Genomic DNA, 20,678 nt, shown 5'->3' on the forward strand with positions numbered 1-20,678 from the left:
TGGGAGGCTCTTAAAGGCTAATGAAGAATTGTACCTGGATGACAGGAGGCATGGTAAGGAGGTTTTCAAGCCAGCCAGCTGCTTCCTGGCATCACATTTTGTCGCTCTTGGATGACACAAGTACAAACTCAGATAAATTTGTGCATCCTTGTGTTACGGAGAGCATCAGGCTGTTTGTTCTCAGTGGCGAGCCACTAGTGAAGCTTAGCAGCTTGGCCAGATACATCCTTTATGAAACACTTGTAGATGTGTTTCTCCTTTTGGTTTTCTGTTCATTTTAATGAAGTGCCCATCCCCCAGTTCTGTAAATACACAGAAACCCCCCCCGAGCCATCCTCCCATGGGATTTGTGTGTGGAACACAGCTCACCCAGCACAGGGCAAAGCATCTGATGCTGTGATGCTCAGTGCCTATTCCAAGCCACAGCTTTTGAGCACTGCCACAAACTCATGTACAGCTCCACAGGCTTCCCAGAAAAATGGTGATTTCTCAAAGATAATGAAGGGGAGGTACAGAGCAGGGCTGAGGGGAGGGAGCAGGGAGTGGGCACTGATTTGAATCTGCCTGGCACACAGGCCAGCTCCACTTATCAGTGAGTCTAATAGGAATGTGAAGAGAATAGGCTTGACAGCTCATTAGAATGTGATCCCTCCTCCTTTTTTTTTTCTTTTCTTTCCCCTTCAAGTTGATGGAAACTCGTTCAGGAAAGAAGTGCTTATTTGCTGAGGTAGAGCAAGAGCTGAGGAGGGCTTTGCCAGTTTCCAGCCTGGGAAAGGAGCAGCGAGGAACATCAGTGATCAACACTTGGAGATACCCGAAATCCTACTGGGTGTGACACCAGGCACACGTTTCTGCATCCTGACAGCTGCCATCAGGACTCACTGCTCATCATCTCATTAAAGTGAAGACGAACCCAGCTAAAGAGAGAAGCTAAACTTGGGAAAACTTTATCTGCTCCTCATGGACCGAGGTACACCCTCAGCTTCTTTATTTATCCCTGCTTTGACTGTAGGATCTGTGAGGAACTGACTTTGTCCCTAGAAGGCTGAGCACTTGGCAGGGATGCTCTCAGCCTCTGCAGAAGAGCGGTGATTGTAACAACCTTGGGTGGCAGTTCCCTGCCAGGACAGGATGAGGACTTGTCACTGAGGTGTCCTTCGAGGGAGGATGGATGGGACCTCTTCATGCAACGAACACAGAAAGTGAAATCTTCTCCTGAAGAGGAGCAACCAAACAGCCCCCCCTAATGAGTTTGTGTCAGCAGCCCCGACCTGAGCGACTGTTGCCCTGAGCAATCTGACTTCTCTGGGTTTCATAGCTAAGTGCGTTTTAATCGAGGCTGAAGACTTATTGTGTGTGTGTGGGAGGGGGGGTCGAGGAGGGGGAGCGACACTGCAAGGTGGGTGGCAGGGCTTCCCAGGGCCCCTCGTATTTATGTAAGCTTCAGGAGCCTGAATGGACTTACCTCTGCCTTCGAGTGAAGCCAGATTTTCAGACAAGTTTATCTGTACCGTTTCAATGTGTCCTGCTTGAACACAGCTCTCTCCAGCAACCAGCACGTCCATGCATGCTGCTCGTTTGGCACCGCATAGCCCAGAGGATTGTCTTTAATAGTTCTAACCTTTGCATTTTTTATTATTATTATTATTATTTTTCTAGAGAGAAGTCTGTGTCTATTCCTCTTATTGGTGGTGAAGGTTTTTGTGCTCGGAGAGTGCCCTTCCCGACTTGGCCACTCCCTTTGCAAAATGAAGGGCTGCACCTGGGTGTTTGTGGCCACTTTGCTTTGCCACCAGTTCTGCCTCTTCAGAGTCATGGCAGCAAAGAAAGAGAGAAAGGTGAAGAAAGAGCCCAGTCAGTACACAGAGCCTTTCAATGCCACCCTATCCAACAGCGAGGAGCTGCATGGGCATCCCAAGGTAGGTGGTACGTTATCAGCCCTTGGTTGAACTCGTTTTGGCAGCAATGTGATGCTGGTTCCTCTTCCAATCCTTGCCAAATCTCTTTGATTTTTAAAGAGAATTTTCTCCCCTTTGCATGATTTGTTTCTTAGCAATTCCAACACCTGAGCATGCCTGAGCTTTCTCAGCTCTGCTATTGCACAGGGGAGAGTCGTGGTTGAAAATTACAGGTGGGAAATACGTTGGTGTGTGTTGGGGGTGATTGTGGCTCTGGCAGGAAGGGATTGGTGCCCCAGTGACAAATGTAAGGCTGCGTGTGCTTCGTGAGGGGCTGCAGCTGATGGTCTGCTGGGTGCAGTGACTTCTGATGGGCAGGATCTGGCAGTTCAGTGCTGGGGGGATCAGCCCAGGCTGCAGGATTCCATTTCCACTGAGTCAAACGGAGACATCAGAATCCTTCAAGATGAAAGTCTGCATAGAATCCATGGGAGTAGGAGGGGAGTTCAGGTCCTAGGGTTAGGAGTGGGATGGAATGGGAGACTGCAACACTGAGACCAGAGGGAGTGTCTCCTGTCACGCTGCCCCTGACCACCCTATGCTCGTACAAAAATGTCCCTGGTGACCTCTGGAACACGACTTTGATCACAGGCATTAGGGATGGCAGTCACTATAGCAGTTGAAGAACAACCTGTCAAAAATTAGGGCATGGAGGAGGGGGCACGTTGGAACAATTGGTCTGGCATTCTAAACGTCCCATTCAGTGCTATTGTGAAAGTAATTGGTTAAGGTTGGGCAAGTCTGGGAACAGTCCTCTGTGTAAGAAAAGCTGGCTGCTGCACTTGGAGTGATCATTAGGGTATTGAAGGCAGTGCTCCTTTTTGTTGTCTGTTGCAGGGCTTTGTCAGGACAGCTTGTATACGTGCTGTGTTCTGAAGGTGCTTACATTCAGTTGCTTTCTTCCACTTTCTTTACAACTGCTTCATTCTCCTGCTGCACAGAAGTATCAGAATGATACAAGTGCATTCTAGTCTGTTTTGGAATTAATTTTGTTTATGGTGAAATACACTGGACCAGAAGCAGGATATATTCTGATGGCAGAAGCAGGAACCGGTCCTGGTTTATGCTGATAGAGTCACACGTTACTGCTGGAAGAAACACAGCACCCACTCAGGGGCGTTCATTAACACAGACATCGGTTGGAAGCTGTAATTTCTGTGTTGAAATGCTGTGCTTTAAAATATCCATGGCAAAGGTTTGGCACTGTGAGAGCTGCAGAGCTCGGCGCGGGCAGGTTCTGTTTCGTAAGGATGGGACTAACCCAAATCTCTGCTGTAAATGTCTGTGAACTCTGCTTGATACACACTCCCCATTTCTGCAGTGTGGTTTTTCTGCTTGGAATCTCTCCAGAGCTCAAATATTGCTTCTGAACGTTGTGGGTGACTGCGTCCCTGAGCCCTGGCAGCACTGCTGTGAGTTCTGCTTGGTGAGGGGATGCATAGGAACAGCAGCACCGTCCTATTCCCCTGCACTACATAACAGGAAAGACAGACTTCTTTTTTCTGGGCTGTGAACTGTAAAAATTAAGGCTATGTTTACCTTGGAAGGCTCTGTGGCCAACTGGTAGGTTTGTCAGAGCAGGAGCAGAAGTGAAATATTAGATGAATGGTGATTTTCATTCGTGCTGTTAAAAAGGTAGATTTGTTTTCCTTCTAATTAAGCAGTTTGGGAACAGGTTTATCTTGGGAATTCTTTTCAAACACAGAGCTGAGAAAATTCTCTTGAACACCATCAGTGCGTGAGCCATGCGGTGAGACCTGTGCTGACGGAGGAAGGCAGGAATCTCAGTTCTCCTCTGATAAACTGATAATTCAAAGGGAAATAATATGAATGTTTAAAAAATATATATATTCAGTTTTTATCTTTGCATATCTATCAGTGCGATGTGCTTGCAGAGCACGTGAGAGTTTTCTCTCTGGCACAGATGGACAAAGAGTGCAATGTGATGGATAAATACAGAGGTTGTCTTCTGCTGTATCATCACAGCTTGGCTGGGAGTGGCTGAGCACAGCTGCCACTTGCCAGGCTTGTCTTCCCTTTCCCAGGTATGGATCTCACCCGTTGGGGGCTATTGGGCCAGTGGGATATGGCCCAGTGGGGGATATCAGGCTGGCACCGATGCGTTGTTTGAAACCCATCTCGTGTGGTTTGAAAGTGGTCCTTCACAAGGTCATAGTGCTCAGTTGCATGCCCAAACCATGTGTTATTGAGTGCCCTCTGAGGACAGAGGCAGCCTTTTGCAAGCTGCCTGGTGTCTGTCCAACCCAACTGGCACGGGATTTTATCAGGAGCGCCCACAGCTGTCTGGAGAATTTTCACAGTTGGGGCTTGTTAATGTTCATGGTGCTGGGCTAAGCATTGCCTGGAGGAGCATCCAGGTAATGCTCTGACTATGAACAGAGCTGAGTGCATCCGTGCCTAAGTAGAGGGGATAAAGAAGATGGAGTGAGCGCTCACTGGAAGGAGGAGAGGCATTGAGTACAAACTGAAATACAGAAATGCCACTTAAATGTAAGAAAAAATATCCATCTTTACCGTGAGAGCGATCGAACTCTGCAAAAGGGTAAACAGAAAGGCTGTTGAATCTCCATCCTTGAGGATGTGCAAAGCAGCCATCCCCATGAAATTACAGGGATGATTTGAGGTCAGGGGGTTTTTACCTTCAATGGGATTTCTGATGATGGGATATTTTTCAGTTGAGTTACCCGCTATGTGGGCAAAGAGTCCTTGAAATATTATTTCCTCTGAAAGCACCATTCTGAGGCACTCCAAAGCATAGGGGAAGAGTTCTCTACCACCGATAGCAATTCCAACAGTCACGCTCCCAAGAGCTGCTCCACTGGATTCACTGCATTCATCGTGGAGTGATGTGTTTAGGGGGAGAGGAGGAGCTTCGCGAGATGTCCATTGAGAGAAATAAAGATTAATTAATTTATTTTTTTTATCACAGAACACAGTGGGAATGTAGACAGCCCAATCCCAATTGGGATTTGGTTGATGTATCAAACCTAACGCTTCTGCTCTCAGGAAAGTTCTTGAGAGATCTGTGAAAACCACAAGTGGTCAGGACCTTGGTTTTACATCTCATTAATAACCAGGGGTGTGCACAGCCATGACTTAGCAGTGGCCAACACGGGGTTTTTCGTGCTTAAAAGTGGGATTTGTCACTTTTAACCAGGTCCAAATAAAACAGACTACTGGAGGCAATCACTGGCTGACCATTTCGTAGTGAAGCTGACAATGCTCTTGTTGGTGTCTGTTGGACATAACAACTTGTACATTTGTGGATTAACACAATTGAAATGCCAAGTCAGGTCACTGTATTTCTGGCAGCTGCTTAATTAGCAAAGAATTGCTAAGTGGAATTCCATCCCAGATGGGCGAATATATTGACAACTTTTTGAACAAAACTTCCAGGGCAGTGACTTCAGGTGTGGAGACTGTAGGCCAGAATGGTTGAGTGTTCTTGGAGACCACCTCTGACTCACTGCAATGGAAAGGGTGCTGTCCTCACAGAGCTACAACCTTCTCTTGCTTCTTTTCCATCCTTTTCTACCCTGAGAAATGCCGAGGTGTGCCTGACATCTCTTGGAGATGCTTTTGGATGTATGGACGTTGGTATGGATGTACGTCTTGCTCGTAGTGTTTCCTTTTATCCATCCTAAAAATGACTTCAGCCCATTTCACTTTTGTCTTTAGCAGAGATGCAGACCAGATCCCACCACCCCTGAATTTTAGGAAAGTTCAGACATAGTTCAGATATTTCTCAGGATCTCCACTCCTGGGCTGTAGGTTCTGTTCGTCGTTCCTTCCATGCTGGCTGAACCCCCATGGCAGTGCATGCTGTCCTGGGAGTCAGAGCCAGAAAGAACCACAGGTTTTGCCTGTGCACCGCAGCCCCAGTGACAGCTCAGCTGCTCTTCTGTTACGAGTGAGGCTGCTGAGCTCCCGTTGGGGGTCACACGATTGCTCCAAAGTGATGACTGCTGTTGTATTCGGATTCCAAAGCTACGTTAGAAGAGCTGATTGAAAGTTGATTAAAAATTGCTGGCAGCGCTTCAGTTGTTTTTAGAGGCGCTGCTTGAAGCGATAAGGGCTAAGCTGATTCCGCTGCACTTACCATGAGAATTCCTCTGGACTCCTGCAAGCTTTGCTCTGCAAACAGCAGCCCAGGAGGGACAGGTTCCCTCTGCTGGGATTCCAGGGCTGTTCCCAGCCCTGACTGATACCTGAGTTGGCTGCGAGGTCTCTGGCTGCTGCAGGAGGCCGCTGCCAAGAAAAATAGAGGCTTGCATGCTTATTGCTGGGATTGCTCATGCATGCCGTAGTAATTAAATAATAATACCACAAGGATGGAACATTGATTTTAACTGTCAGTCATCCTTGTGAAGGAGAAACTGGGGAGTGCCGTGGCTGTCTTCTGGAGGGTTTGTAGTTTAGGGGGCCACTGGCGATGTGCTGAATTCCTCCCCTTTTCCCATCCTTTTTTCCCCTTTCTTTTTTTTCCCCTTCTTCTTTTTTCCCCTCATTTTTCTTCTTCTCCCCCCCAAATTTCAGATGTTTTCCTTTCTCCTTTATTTTTTCTTGCCTTTCTTTTTTCCTCCAAAAAAAGTTGTCTGCTTCGGGCCGTTTCTTCCCGGCTGGAGCTCCAGCAAGGCTGAGGACATCTGTCAGTCCTCACAGCTAATGGTCAGAGGCTGCTCAGGGCTGCTGCCTTCTAGCTGGCACGTTTCCTCATTTGCAGCAGGCAGGGGGTTGGTGCCTGGGTTGCAGCCTGGAGAAAACCTGAGATACATGGATGTACCCATACACATCTGCAGTCAGAGCTGCACCTCTGTTCCTAAAACTCTGGTTTGCTTTGTTCTGAAGGTTGTGCTTCTGAGCTCCTGCCACGTGAGCCAGCCCTTTAGGATGAGTGAACTGATTTGATTTTCCTTCTCTTTGCAAGGCAGCTGTTTCATTCTTGGCTTCTGTTAGGGCTCTGTAGGAATGCACACTGCATCCTGGCTGAGATGGACGATGCTATTAATGAGCTGCTTCTTTCTCTTGTGTGAGCTGCACTGCAGTGTTACCACACACCCAGCAGTCCCAGGCACTGGGAATGGGGAAAAAAAAGAAAAAAAAAGCTTTAATTTCCAATGGAAATTTGGAAAGTAATTGAAAAAACCATGTGTGCTGTAAGCAAAAATGGCAAAGGATAAATAATTCAGGAAGAACTCGCTGGTACCCCTTAACAAAATGTGCAATCACCAGCTGGCTATAAATGTTGTTACAAACATAGAAAGTCTGTTGTGGACTAATTTGGGTATAGAAATAATGAACTAGATGGGTATCAATAGCTCGTTGTGCTTGTTTGAGATGCACACTAAATTTAAGCGTGCGAGGGAGACTGTTTAACCATAACTCTGATTAATTACAGTGGGGAATGCATGATCAATATGGCAAAACGGTTGGGAATCCCCTTGCCCCTTGCCTTGGCCTAGAGCTGGGAGGGAGCTCTCCTGGCTCAGATTTGAAGCACCAGCATTCTGTATATCCTCCCACTGGAGCTCCAGCAGGCTTCTCAGATTTAACTCCAACACTACTTACTCTGCACAGATTTTTCAAGGCAGATCATACAAATTGTGGTCTTTTCTTCTCAAACTGAGCTTCCCTTGGTGTTTCTATCCAAAATTTTGCAGAATTGTTTGCGATGCTTCTGTAAACGATGACAAAAAGTGACGCAGTAATGGAGAATCCAGATGGAATTATTTGCTACAGAAGTGGGATAAAATGGAATTTTACAGTAGACCCTGAACCTTATGTCCTCTCAAATGCAGTATGTTTGGATCAGAGATTTGCTTAGGTGGCAGATATCTGTTTGGTCTGGATACTTCCCATTCTCGGAGTTCCTGAATTGGCCAAAGAGACCCAATTAGGCCCAATTGCATCTGTGTTTGCTCTCGTTTCTCTTCAGATTCTCGAATCTCCAGACCCTCGAATCACAGACCCACGGCGGACCTGGATCTCCTTTGTCCACCGCCCAGATGATGGCAACACCTCTAAAAGGAAATGCAAAGGCAAAGACAAGAAATTAGTAGGTCCCTGCACTGCCATCAGCTAACAAACGTGCACCATTCTTCCCTTCCCACTGCTGTTACTCAAGGTGTTCTGTGTGCTTCAGCTTTTGCTCTTCCCCACAGTGCTGTGTTTCCTTTTTTTTTTTGCTTTCCTCTCTAAGTTTCCCAAGGTATTTTGGAGAAGCTTGAGGTGGTAAGTGTGCTATATGCTTTGTAAGACGAGTGTATGTGAATTCTGCTGTCAGTGCTCACTTTGGTTTGAACCAGCTGTTTCTTGGGCTGAGCCTTTCTCTTTTATTTTCTGCTCAGTAGAAATAAAATTAACATTTTTCTTCCACTAGATGAAGCGCAAATGTCTTAAAGGATATACTAACCAAGGCATGGAAAAATAATTTATTGCAATTTAATGAATTACTGCTCATCTGTGTGTACTTTTCATCTCCTGCTGAGTCAAATATTGAATATGTTTTTAATGCCTTCCTTTTACCTTTCAATGGGCTGGTAGCAGGAGCGCTTTCATGCACTGATGAAACTCCAAGGGAATCATACACATGGAAACAGCACTGACAACACTGATTTGTGTTCCTGTTACCAGCTTCTAGCTCTGTGTAGCTTTCTTGGCTCACGGCTGGGAGAACTTCTGGTCTGCCCATATGCAATGGCCTGGTTCTAATTCTTGTGTTTTCCGTTGGTTCCTTCCTTAGCGTGGTCTTGTTGGGCCTCCAGGGCCTCCTGGTCCCCAGGGTCCCCCAGGAGCACCTGGTGCTGAAGTCACCCGGGAAGTCCTGCTGCAGGAGTTTAAGGAGATATTAAAAGGTAAAGACTTTTGTTTTGAGCTTTTGTGATTTGTTTCTTTTGGTAAGCACCGTGGCGAACAAAGAATTGGTTTTACAAATGTTTAGCTCTAGCTGACAATCAGAAGTTTGGGAAAATATTTCCTCGGCGCTGCTCAGTTTGCCCAGGGAAGTGGTGAAATCCCCATCCCTGGAGGTGTTCCAGAACTGTGGAGATGTTGGCACTGTGGGACATGGTCATTGGGAACGATGGGGATGGGTTGGGGTTGGACTTGAGGATCTTAGAGGTCTTTTCCAACCTGGATGATTCTATGGTTCAGTTCGAGTTGTAGAGTTGAGCGTAGACAAGTCTAACCACACAGCTGATGGCTTCATAGACCAAGCTCTTAAACTAAGCCTTTTTTTTTTTTTCCTGTGTTTTCTGTCTCCTCAGAAGCCATTGAGCGTCGGGCATCCTTAGCAATTTCAGCACATCCCAGCCAGCTGCCTCCACTCCTGCTCTCCTTGGAGGAAGTTTCACCCTACAGACGTGTCGAGGAGGCGTTCCACTGCAAGCTAAAAGGACAAGTTGTCGTGGATAAAAAGACCCTGGTAGAACTTCAGAACTTCCAGTCGGTGAGAAGAGATATCAGACTGAACCTGTGCAACACAACAGCCATTGTGTGTGGATGATCTGTAGTTCCCCTGCTCTGCAGGGCTGCCAGGTGTTTCCTGAAAGGGAAGAGCAGATGGCACGACCATAGCATTGCCTTGTTTGTATCTGAGAAGTTGGATCTCCTGTGGTGATTACAGCCCTAAAGCTCAACTGCAGTAGGATGGACAGTTAGATTTAAGTCTTCTCTGTCCAAACAAACTCAAGGCTTTCCTCTTCTCTTGTAGCCCAGCTGTATCTCATGACAGTTCTTACTGAAGTCCTAGCAATCTGTGCAGGAGATGGCTGTCCCACAGCTCTAAACAACAGTCAGCTTCTATTTTGGTTAATGACAAAGACTTGTCCACATTTGACATTAATCTGAGGGATCTGCATTTTTTTTCATTGCAAACCTTGTTTTACTCCAGAGTAATCTTCAGATGTAGAGTAGAGTCAGAAGCACAGAGCAGTCATTGGTGATAGATGTGTGAGCCCAGACTAAGAGGCATCCTTTTGTCATATGATTCAGAGTCTCAGTGCTAAAATTCTTTACATACTGTTTTACAGAAGACTAACAAATGTTGAAGTAATAGCTAAAACCTGTCTTTGTAGTAAGTAAGCTTGCTTCCCCACTGCTCTGCCTCATCTCTGAGGAATCCTGTCCAGCAGATCCTTTCCTATGGCGTGGTTTTGCTGCTGGGACTTCGCAGAGCAGCAGGACTGAAGGCAGAGGTTTTGCTCTGGGTGCCTTGCTGGATCTTTCCCAAATACTCTTGTGGAAGCCTGGTGTGACAGCACTGTGGGTGCTGGCACAGAGGCAAGATTGTACTTGAAGTAAGTGTGGGCAGGGTTAGAGAGATCTGCTGCCTCATTAATTAGGAGGGAAAATGTGAATAAAGACATCTCAGCAATCAGTGCGTAGGCTGACACTTCCCATGCTTTGTTATCGTATGCCTAGCTCCTTTCTAATTGCTTCTGGCCCTGAAGCTGATGTGGGAGGGCTGGCAGGGCTCTGGATGCCAGCCTTTCATTTCAGCTCTGGGACAAGAAGTATCTGGTTTTAGCTTGTGTTCTGATATAGGGGAATTCAACAGGGAGGGAGACGGTGGTTGCTCCTGCAAAGATGAAAACGTTGTCTTTCGACAGTCCAAGAGGAGAGAATTCCCCTCCCTCCACCCTGTTGGTTTAATAGCGTGAAGAAGCCAACGGTGTGATACTTCCCAGTGAGATGATAGAGACTCAATCTAACGCTTTGGAACTTACCCAAGGCATTCTGAGTTAAGTGGAAAAGAACACGGAGAGAGGGACCAGCAGTCCTGCTCTTTGCACTCCTATTCTTTGTCGTTAGGGTGTTGTGTTGCTCTGACCTTGGGTTATTTGGATAGCATGGCATTTTTCTCACCCTGACTCTAAGAGTTTTCCATTCCTCTCAGTCCCATTATTTCCTTCATATTTGGAATTAAAAGTGATATAGCCTTCCTGCACATCTCTACCTACCTGTGGTAGCTGTACCAGTTGGGTTAACCGTAATAACAAAAGTCAGTGCGTTACTTTCCCCAGCCTTTATCACTATTAAGCTAAGCTCACCTCTCAGTTCCTTGTGCGTGGTTCCTGTCTTCAGAAACAGGATAGAAAATGAGATATGGAGTATATGAGACAGACACGGGGATAAGAGATGGACTGAGGAAGAGAAGCTGATCTTGGTTTGTAAGAGCATGGATGCTAACTTGTTTGTTTGCTTTGGGTTTGCTTATTGAAATAACTGGTGCACAAGTAGTTTCTCAGCATACACAACAGGGAACTCTAATTGGCATGGAGTTTAATGGAATATTTTTGCCCAGAGAAACCTCTCCCTTCTCAGAACCAACCCTTTGCACTGTCTATTTCTATGAGCAGAAGAATAACAAAGCCACAGAAGGCGTGAAGAAACAGGAATGTTTTATCAGTGATAATTTAGTGGTGCCTACAATTGCCTTCCATGCCCATCCAGTGGTTTTGGAATTCGGTTGCTGATTCCTCTAATAGCTGTAACAGGAAAGGAATGAATTAACAATGCAGTTTTGCACACAGGGGGCTTGGATCTTGATGTAAATCAAACATAGCATTACCAAAAATGACAGCATAGTGATAGCATAAGAATGGCAGCAATCTCATCACATAGTCTTTGCTGTTAGGTTAGCTGTTAGATTGTCTGTGTATATACAGAGAGAAAACGAGTTCCTTTTTTGTGTTCTTCTGCTCCTCGGGGACAATGCAGGGCAAATCCCTCCAGACAGCATTCATGGGATTGCATTTACACTGCACAGAATGCCCTTGTGGTGGAAGCAGAGTCTGGCTAATGTGCTTTCTTGGCCCATGGAAGCCCCTCCTGCTTCTCCCCAGCTCTAACCGAACTCATGCTGGACAGGCCAAAACTAACAATAAACATTTCTTGTGGAGTTTATTTTAGTCTAAGTCGGATAATCTGCTGTGAGTTTGACTTAAGACCGCTCCCTTGCAAGAGGAGAATCTGCATGCTGTTTCCCTAGGCTTTTGCCTATTCTGTAGAAGCTGAGGCTGGAAATTAAATGTGGAATCTGTAAGAATCCAAACAGTTGTTCTTAATAGCACCAGAGCTGTCTGACTTCTACATGAAATGGATCCATATGATTGTCTCCTCTGCACTTGCATCACAAAAACTGTGTATGAGATTCCAGATTTTTTAGGCCTGGGGGGGCTGCTTGGCCCCATCTAAGAGTTTTTGGGTAGTACTAGAAGGGATTTAATGACTCATATAATGGAGAGTGGTGTGGTTCAGTGGAGATAGCAGGACTAGCAGAGCATACAGACGCAGTGAGCATGGTCTGAGATGTGCAAATAGAACTGCTGCTAAAGGCCTGAAGGTCTTGGGCAAAGTCCCTAGAGTCATAGAACGGCTTGGGTTGGAAGGAGCCTCAAAGGTTTAATTCCAACCACTGTGCTGCGCTAAGTTAGAAGAGTTGGGCAGTGAGAAAAAGGGTATCTTCAGATCTCATACCAATCATTTTACCTTTGGTGGGCATCAAATGCTGAGAGGCAGCTCATCTGGAAGGTAAAATCAGGGGAAAAATGGCAGCAGCCTTGCACATTTTTCATCTCTGTTCTCACGCGTGTCAGGTGCTCCTTTTTCACGGGTAGACGAAATCACTGTGACCCACGGGGACTTGTTCAAGATCTGCTTTGCTTATTTTGCAGCCTTTGGCCAAAGGAGCTTTTCTCCGGGGGACGGGGTTGAACCTGGCAACGGGACGTTTCACAGCACCCGTGTCTGGCATCTACCAGTTCTCAGCCAACGTCCACATCGGTGAGTGCTGTCAATTGAGAGGTGCTGGAAGGAGTCCTGGTGTCCTCTGGGTCCCTGGTGTGTCCTGTCTGATGTGAAGAATGTCTGATGGCAGCCCTTTGCAGCTAACTCTCCTTTTGGTACCATATCCTAAATTGTTTGGGATTTCCTAAGAAGCCACAATATTGCTGTGCCTTTTGAACCAAACGCCAGCGAGTGATGGTCGCTGTGTTATGGATGTTTATGTTTATTTCACTGCTTTCCACAGATCACAGTGAGTTGAAGAGCAAAGTCCAGCTCCGGGCCAGAGATAACGTCCGAGTGTTGATCTGCATTGAATCTCTGTGCCACCGATACACGTAAGAGACTGCAATTTTAAACCATAAATACCCATAGAGCTTTTCCGAATAGATGGATTCCATCTGGCCCTTGGGCTTTGTACATTTTTCTTTCCTCCTGATTTGTAATGTTTCAGTGGATGGTGTCAAGTACTCTAAATAGATGAATAAATTCTGTGTGTGTTGACAGAACATATCATCCTTTCAGCTGGAGCACGTAAATGCCCTGTATTGGAAGGTCAGCTTGCTCAGGATGAGTTTGGCATGTGTTGCTTCGAGGAAGGAGGCTGAGAACCCATGGGCTGGGCTGAAATGCACCCAGCAGAGGGCAGTGCTGCTTGGGTTGAGTGGCCACCGTCTGGTTGTGGCTGGATTTGGGGAAAATGGCTTTTATAGGGCTGTGCGGATCTGCTCTGCCCTGCCTGCAGCTCTTCAAGTGCAACCCTTTGTAACAGCACCATCAAAATATATCCGTAAAATGACTTACGGTACAGCTTGAAGACAGCACAACTATAAATTTGCTGCTGGGCTGGCTGCTTCAGCTTCACCTTTCCTCTGTGACTTGGAGTGCAGTAAATAGGTCTGACCCTCCACAGCCCTATCAGTTTGAGAGCCTTCATTGGAGGATTAATTGGACATGAAGCCTCAGAAAATAAATACCAGCTCTCTTAGGTTTCATTGGCCTGTGGAAAAGACTTGATTGGTGTTGGAGTACTCCTTAGTAACTGGGGTAGCTAGCTGTGTGCCCATTGACCTGGTGGGAAGTAAAGGAGCTTGTTGACTAAAGCAACTGGCACCTCTTCAGCCTTGTAGACGGTTCTGTAACAGTCTTTTATGGTTGCAGCACTTAGTTGAAGCAGTGACAGACTGGTTGCAGTCTTGCACTCGTGAGAAGCCCTTCAGATCGTGTTAAGAATGGACCCTGGTCTGAGCTTGCAATCCGGGATGCCTGTTGGCACTCAGTGATTCTAGGAAAGCTTCCTTGTTCTGGTAAATGCAGGCACAAGAATTAATTAATCGGAAGCTCCTGTATGGATCAGAAAGAGCAGTGATGCGTTGGCACAGCTGCCCAGGGAGGTGGAGGGGGGTCCCCATCCTCAGAGGTGTTCAGTGTGAGATGTGGCAATGAGGGACGTGGGCAGTGGGCACGGTGAGGGTGGGTTGGGCTTGGGGATCTTAGAGATCTTTTCTAACCTTTGTCATTCTGTGAGTCTGTAAAGTGAGATGAGCACTGGCTCTGTGAAAGACATTTCTCTTCTACGGTGGGTGAGAGTGTCAGTGGTCAGTGGGATGGAAGAAAGATGGGTGGAGGGATGGGAGCCTGTCTGGACAGACATTCTGCTGGCATGAGCCGAGCTGCTACCCATGCTTGTGGAATTTCCTGGGGATGTCTACGTATGCAGTCATTCATTTTAGGGAACTGAAAGAGCCTTGAGGGCTTTCGGCTGAGAGAAATGGAAACTGAAAAGCACAGAGACAGTTGGAGTAGAAGAGATTAATGGTGGGAAGTTCCCACCCAAGTGAGGCTTTGGCAGGATATGACACACAGACTGAGCTCTTCAATCAAGGTGGTGCCAAGTGGCTTGCTCTTTCTGGGCCAAATTTGCCCCTACCTTTTGTGCACATTATTTCCTTGCAAAGGGGATGGAAGCAGCACGTTTGCACTTGCTAGGTTTCGTCTCCACCCCTTCACGGAAAAAAGGGAGGGAAGGGGTTGGTTGGTTTGGAAAAACAACTGGATCTGCTCGCAGTGGCTAGGTAGATTTCAGAAAAGCCAGCCAATCATGGAGCTCTGTGCTTTCCCATTGCTTTGGAACTCAGCTCACATGGATGAGTTACTGTCTCAGGCACGTCCTTCCATCCTGAGTCCTGCACAAGGAGTGGTTCTTCGTTAACAGAGGATGACACGAGGAGCAGCTGTCCTACATCTTGCTGCTGCAAGGAACGTGATGGCTATTTGGGCATCATGGCACTAGAAAGGGATTGGTATTACAGAAGGGACTGAGGAGTGATCTGGAGTTCTACCTCAAGCTAATCTGAAGACCTTTGTTTTTCATTTTTGATTTTATATGATGCCTGATCCAGATGTCCTCCCAAAACAGCTTACAGCTGCAGAGTATGTTCGTTCTTGTGTAGGCTGTCTGCGTGTATTTTTATGGCAGAGTTGGCCTTTCATACCTTGAAAATATCCTGTTATTGGCAGAGTGCATACAGCTAGCTCTTTGCAGAATATCAAGAGTATAAATTATTTGTGATGGTCAGTTGTTGTGACTGCCTCAAGGTTTATTGTTCTTTTGCTACTGTTTAGGTCTTTGGAAGTCATTGCTGGTTTGGAAAGTAACAGCAAGATCTTCACTGTCTACGTGCATGGCTTGCTGCAGCTGCAGGTAGGGCTCTGCAGGCTGGGAATCGTTTATGGTCGGTCTGGAGTTATTTACTGCCAAGGCTGAATTCTCACCAGGAGGTGGGGAAAGTTGTTAACCTTCTCAATGAGGTTAATTGAAGCTAAATGACACCCCAGGGGTAGCTATAGAGAATTGGTGGCAGGGAAGTGGTAGCTATTCGTGGCATTGAGGGACATGGTCAGTGGGCATGGTGGGGGTGGGCTGGGGTTGGACTGGATGATCTTAGCAGTCTTTTCTGACCTTTACAATTCTATAACTTTTCCTTTCCCTCTTGCTCACTCTGCAGGCTGGCCAGTACACCTCCATCTTTGTAGACAACAGTGCTGGAGCTCCCATCACCATTCAGAATGGATCTGATTTCATGGGCATGTTAATGGGCGCGTAGCATCGTCTGCAGCACTGCAGCAGGGAAGAACATGAATCACAGCCTTACAACATATATTTGACTGAAGAAACCTTTATTTTGACTCTTGAAGACTGCTTCATGTAACTGTTGGCGTCTTTTTAAACAAGCAAAGAGCCTTTCCTTTTGCAGATACTTCAGCTTGCTTTCAGAGGCTACTGCTTCTCAAGGTCCACACCAGTTCATTCACCTTAAAAAAAAATATATATATACACTCTTGTAACTCAGAAACAGACTCTGTAATATTTAATATGTGCTTCACCAGATGTGCACCAAACAGTACACTGAGATTTGGCATTTGTTGTAACTTTATTTCACACGATTACACTTGTAATCAGCATGTCTTTGGGACTGACTGCGGGGCGTTTAAGTTTGTAAATGAAGGATTGAGAGGGGAAGTCGAGTAGTGACTGCGTTCCACGTGTTGTGGAGGAAGGAGGCAAGAATTTGTCAGCCAAACTGTTTTTCACACAGTTGTAAATGGTGTAGGGCCCACTCTCATGTTCAAACTTAGATACGTTTGACAAGTAGCATGTTGAATTCTCAAGCAATGCCTGTTTTCAAAGATGGGAATCCAAGGGTTGAACTGTTTAACGGTGGTTCCCTAAATCTGTTTCTCTGCTCTTACTGAAGCCAAATACCTCGCTGCCTGCACCGTTTTATTTTTTATTTAAGGCCAACGGCACCAGTTCTAGCATGAACTCCCTCCGTTACGTTCTTATGTTTTAGTAAGATATATATTTGGCTCTGGACTGCATCACGTACACAGCATCCTCTCAGGTGTCATATATCCGTTTGTAGATCTGTCTGATGTGTTTTGCTGGTTGTGGGTGGTGTCATTTCATTGGGTTTTTCCCTTCAACAGACACTTGGCCTTTTAATGATGCAACTTAACTAAGGAAATGGCTGTTCAGCAGTTTCATAAATAGATGGCAGCGGGGCCCCAAGTGGAGTCCAGATACTTTTCTTGAAAATCCGCAGTGAATGGAAGATATCCCTTGTTTGATGTTTCAATTTTTCCATGATCCGTTACAACACCTTCATAAAATGAGAACCAAGACTGCTGGGGACAGCAGAAGGCGTGAAAAAATGAGGCAGCAGTTCACCACAGTAGTGATTGTTGGGGTTTCACAAAGTGTGTAACTCACATGAAGATCGTTAAACCCTACCAACAAGGATTTGGCTGTTTACATTGGGTTTTGGTGGGGTAGGTGTAGTCAGGGCACATGGCCTGTATCCCAGTATGTATTTCTATACTGTTCTTTCTACTGCGTGAATATTTGTAATAAATTGGGCTGTTTTGTGCACGACTCGCAGCAACAGAATCTCCAAGTGTTGTTACATTCAGTGTATGTCGTTACCTATGGGTTTTTTGAACCAAGTCTCACTGTTGGTAAATCAGAGTTAAAATATTTATTTTGTTGTAGAACTAAAAAAAAAAAGTTTAAGATTTTGCTTTGGGATTTGCGACTTATTTTTTTTTTTCCTGTTTGTTGTGTGTTATATCTATGATCTCAATAGGAGATGAATTGTTGTATCTTTATTTCTACCTGTTCTGCTTCTGGTTGATGAGTTGATGGTTGGACTTTGTGATATTAGAGGTCTTTTTCAACCTTATTAGTTGGAAAACATCGCCTTGTTAAGAATATTTTAGCTCTGGATGCTACCAGGCATGGAGGGAGGTGCCCAGTGGGCATGGTGGGGACGGGTTGATGGTTGGATGTGGTGATCCTAGTGGTCTTTTCCAACCTTTATGATTCTCAATAGGCTGCAGTTCTCCTGAATCACGGAGATACAGCCATCGGTGCAAGCGTGAGGCTGTTCCTCCAGCAGCAAGATGGGCAGGATGGGTTGCAACAGCCAGGAGTAAGCTGGGCCTGACTTCCAGTGCTCAGGTGCAAGTGTACCAAACTCAGAATTCAGCTGGGCACAAGGTTCCTGGCTAAGATGTGGGTGACACCAATGCTCTGCAAGGCTTTTGTGCTGTTTGGAGGCTGAGGAGATTGATTAATGATGTGAGAAGTGAGGTTTCAGTGCTCCTCTGTTTGTAGCCATAAAATTTATAGTTAGTCCAAGAAAATATAACGACTCAGAAGTCTGAGAAGAACTGAGTTCAGTATGAGCAAGTTGTTTGTAACAAAATAAAACCCGTGCGCTTGAGACTGTGGTTTAATGGCCAAGTGAGCTAATCTCACCCTATGGGAATGGCAGTTTGTGGCAGGCACAGGGAGAAATCTGAGAGAGACAAATTAAATTTTAAAAAGTCACGTAATGAATATGGCCACTGAGATGCTGACATCTTCAGCCTGGACTTTGTATGGGCCCATGAAGAGTCCCTCAGAGAAGAAACTTGCTTACTTATATTTCAGGAACAATAAACCAAGCCATCTTAGGAGAAGCATCGACTGCTAATTTTGACGTCTATAAAAGTGATTATTTCCACTCATAATTCCTTATTCTAAACAGAGTCTAGCTAAAAGTTTCCAGCTTCAGGCTAAAGTTACTTGGTTAGCAAGGCGGTTTAGTGGGTAGGTGGATGGTTGGACTGGATGATCTTTTCCAATCTTAGTGATTTTATGGTAAATATCACAGCCTCGTGCTTCTGGGACGTGCCTCTGCCTTTGGCTTAAGGGTAAAGGTTAGGCAGGGTTGCTAGCAGGCTTCTTTAGCTCCTTTTGTGTTGGGTGCCCTCCCCAAACCTGCTGTTTTCATGGCTCCTGCATTCACTCCGATGCACTGTGCTGCATCAGCCCTTCACACCTGGAACCTGCAGGGATTCAACCTCTCTGATTAACTCACACGAAGCAGCCCTTGGGCAGGCTGGAGTGGGGGGGAGCTGAGCAAAGCCCCGCTCTGCTTGCTGCAGACAAATAAAAGCAAGGAGACCCGGCCTGTGAGGATTTTCCCTGGCTGGGAGCTGACAGGTTATGAGGTTTTAAGCTCTATTCAAATTTCCACTTTTGTAAATGATTTTGATGCTCTGCTCCAGACTGACTCCAGGGGTATTTATGTCGGATTAGCAACGGATTGCCTGCTTTTCCTCACGCAGTAGAAGAGGGCCCAGCAGATATAAACTCCCCCTGAATGGCAGCCTATTAATGTTGGAGCAAAACGATTCGTTTGCCATATAAAACTCCCGTTATAAATAAGTGCAGGTTATAAATCAGCACTGTGGATGAAATGCAACAGAAAGAGAGAGCCTGCACCCAGGGGTGAGTGTTGGAGGAAAGCTCAAAGGCAATTTGAAAACCATTCTGAATGGGTGACGGTAGCAAAAATACAATAAAATGGCCCCATATAGATATTCACACCATTTGATGTATTAAAATTAACACCAGGTACTTCAGCTTTGTTACTAGGGTGACAGAGAAAGCTGTAACAACCTCTGTTGTGGTTCCATAGAAAGCCAGGGGGGTGCTGACTGTCAAAATAGAGCTCACTAATTACGCAGCTGATTCTGGTTCAGTAACTGCTCTTGATGGTCAAGCCAGGCTGGTATCAATGCAGACTGAAAGCCATGACTTGAGGCCTTCAGGTGCACCAAATTTCATGCAGAAAAGCCAATTTTCTGCTGTTTTTTAGGACTCAGTAGTTGGTAACCAGGCATTCAGAGCTGAAGCCCTGTAGGATGGAGGATTTGCATCTGCAGGTTAGTGGACATTTTATTGTTTGTTTGTTATCTGGAAAGCAAAGCTCTTGGTTACTGCTCAGATAGCCTCTATCTCTTGGAAGTGGTATTCTTATTTTCTCTGTGGCAAGCGTGTCTGATTTAAAATAACGTTATGGGTTTCTTGGTAGCCCTGAGAGAAGATGAGTGAGGCCTTAAGAGAGAGGATCTTTGATAGGCTCCAACACCTCATGTTGGGCCAACACGAGGTTAATGAGTGCTGGAGCTCACCCTGGTTCCCTTTGGGCATCACTTGGTATCCTCGTACACTAATAGGAACGTTATCTTTGTGAAGAACTCAATTATAAGCTTGCTTATCTCCTGCTAACGGTGCTATAAAGTGTGAGAAGGTTGGCTTCCTCCTGCTGCTGAGAAGGACGTGGCATTGAAGGAATTAGAGGACTTCAGGGCTTGGGTATTGGCACTGAAGGATCACAGCTGCCCTCTTCTCAGAGAAGGGGTCATCAGCCTTCCTGAAACTTTATTGATGAAAATCAGTTGAAAATCTCCCCGGTGGTGGTGGGACGTCGGTTTTAAGCCTTTTTGGGTGCTATCTGGATAACTTCCATTGTCTGGGTGTTTTTTTTCTCCTCATTTTCTTGCTGCCTTTGTGCTGCTAGAGGTGCTCCTCCACTGAAGGTGACCTCAGAGGATGGTATTTCCAGTTTCAACCACAGGCAGGAGCTACTGGAAATGTCGTCCCTCTGAAGATTCCAGTCCTGTTTTGCTGTTTTCTGTGGTTTGGATAAATCTGTGTGGATGGATCCTCACCTGGGCTACACCAGTACTGTTCCACTAAGAGCAGGGGCTGTACAAAAGTGCTGGATTGGGATAGCTTGTTGCTGGATCCTAGCCTTGTCCTTACCTTAATTCAGAGAATCTGTAACTGGAATTTCAGGCTCCTACCTCTTTGATCTTTTTCTCACTCCCTTGTGTTGTTGTGATTAATGACAGACTATTTGAAAAATGCTGTGGTGTCTGACTAATGCAGTCAGAGGGGCGTGCAGGGTTCCTTATTTCCTCCCATTGCAGACCTGCAGAGTGACTGGGGAAGAGTTTATTTTCCACTTTGCTTTGCCAGAGCTTCTGAGTGCCCGGGGAGAGGAAGGGGTTAAATTCTCT

The 20,678-nt window shown here is 46.0% G+C and overlaps 1 protein-coding gene across 3 annotated transcripts; it reads left to right on the forward strand.

Annotated features, from left to right (window-relative positions):
• The first annotated feature begins 38 nt into the window (after positions 1 to 38).
• C1QTNF12 (C1q and TNF related 12) lies at positions 39 to 16,972 on the forward strand. Of its 3 annotated transcripts, XM_031556651.1 has the most exons (10): positions 39 to 53; positions 686 to 970; positions 1,660 to 1,919; positions 7,915 to 8,034; positions 8,722 to 8,833; positions 9,245 to 9,426; positions 12,656 to 12,764; positions 13,012 to 13,102; positions 15,390 to 15,468; positions 15,773 to 16,972. In XM_031556651.1, exons 2-10 carry the CDS (start codon positions 961 to 963, stop codon positions 15,869 to 15,871), a joined length of 1,062 nt encoding a protein of 353 aa, XP_031412511.1. In that variant the 5' UTR covers positions 39 to 53; positions 686 to 960; the 3' UTR covers positions 15,872 to 16,972. The 3 variants fall into 3 exon arrangements, with proteins under 3 accessions (XP_031412511.1, XP_010721088.1, XP_010721089.1); XM_010722786.3 differs by lacking the exon at positions 39 to 53 and having other exon boundaries at positions 667 to 970; XM_010722787.3 differs by lacking the exon at positions 39 to 53 and having other exon boundaries at positions 668 to 1,322.
• The last annotated feature ends 3,706 nt before the right edge of the window (positions 16,973 to 20,678 follow it).

Source organism: Meleagris gallopavo, chromosome 23, assembly GCF_000146605.3.
Source record: "Meleagris gallopavo isolate NT-WF06-2002-E0010 breed Aviagen turkey brand Nicholas breeding stock chromosome 23, Turkey_5.1, whole genome shotgun sequence".
Classification (NCBI taxonomy): domain Eukaryota; kingdom Metazoa; phylum Chordata; class Aves; order Galliformes; family Phasianidae; genus Meleagris; species Meleagris gallopavo.

What these genes read in the sequence shown, in the direction of transcription:
- C1QTNF12 (XM_031556651.1), top strand. An exon ending in GTTTAAGGAGATATTAAAAG is followed by an intron (nt 8,834 to 9,244) that starts GTAAAGACTTTT and finishes CTGTCTCCTCAG; the next exon opens with AAGCCATTGAGCGTCGGGCA. An exon ending in AACTTCAGAACTTCCAGTCG is followed by an intron (nt 9,427 to 12,655) that starts GTGAGAAGAGAT and finishes CTTATTTTGCAG; the next exon opens with CCTTTGGCCAAAGGAGCTTT.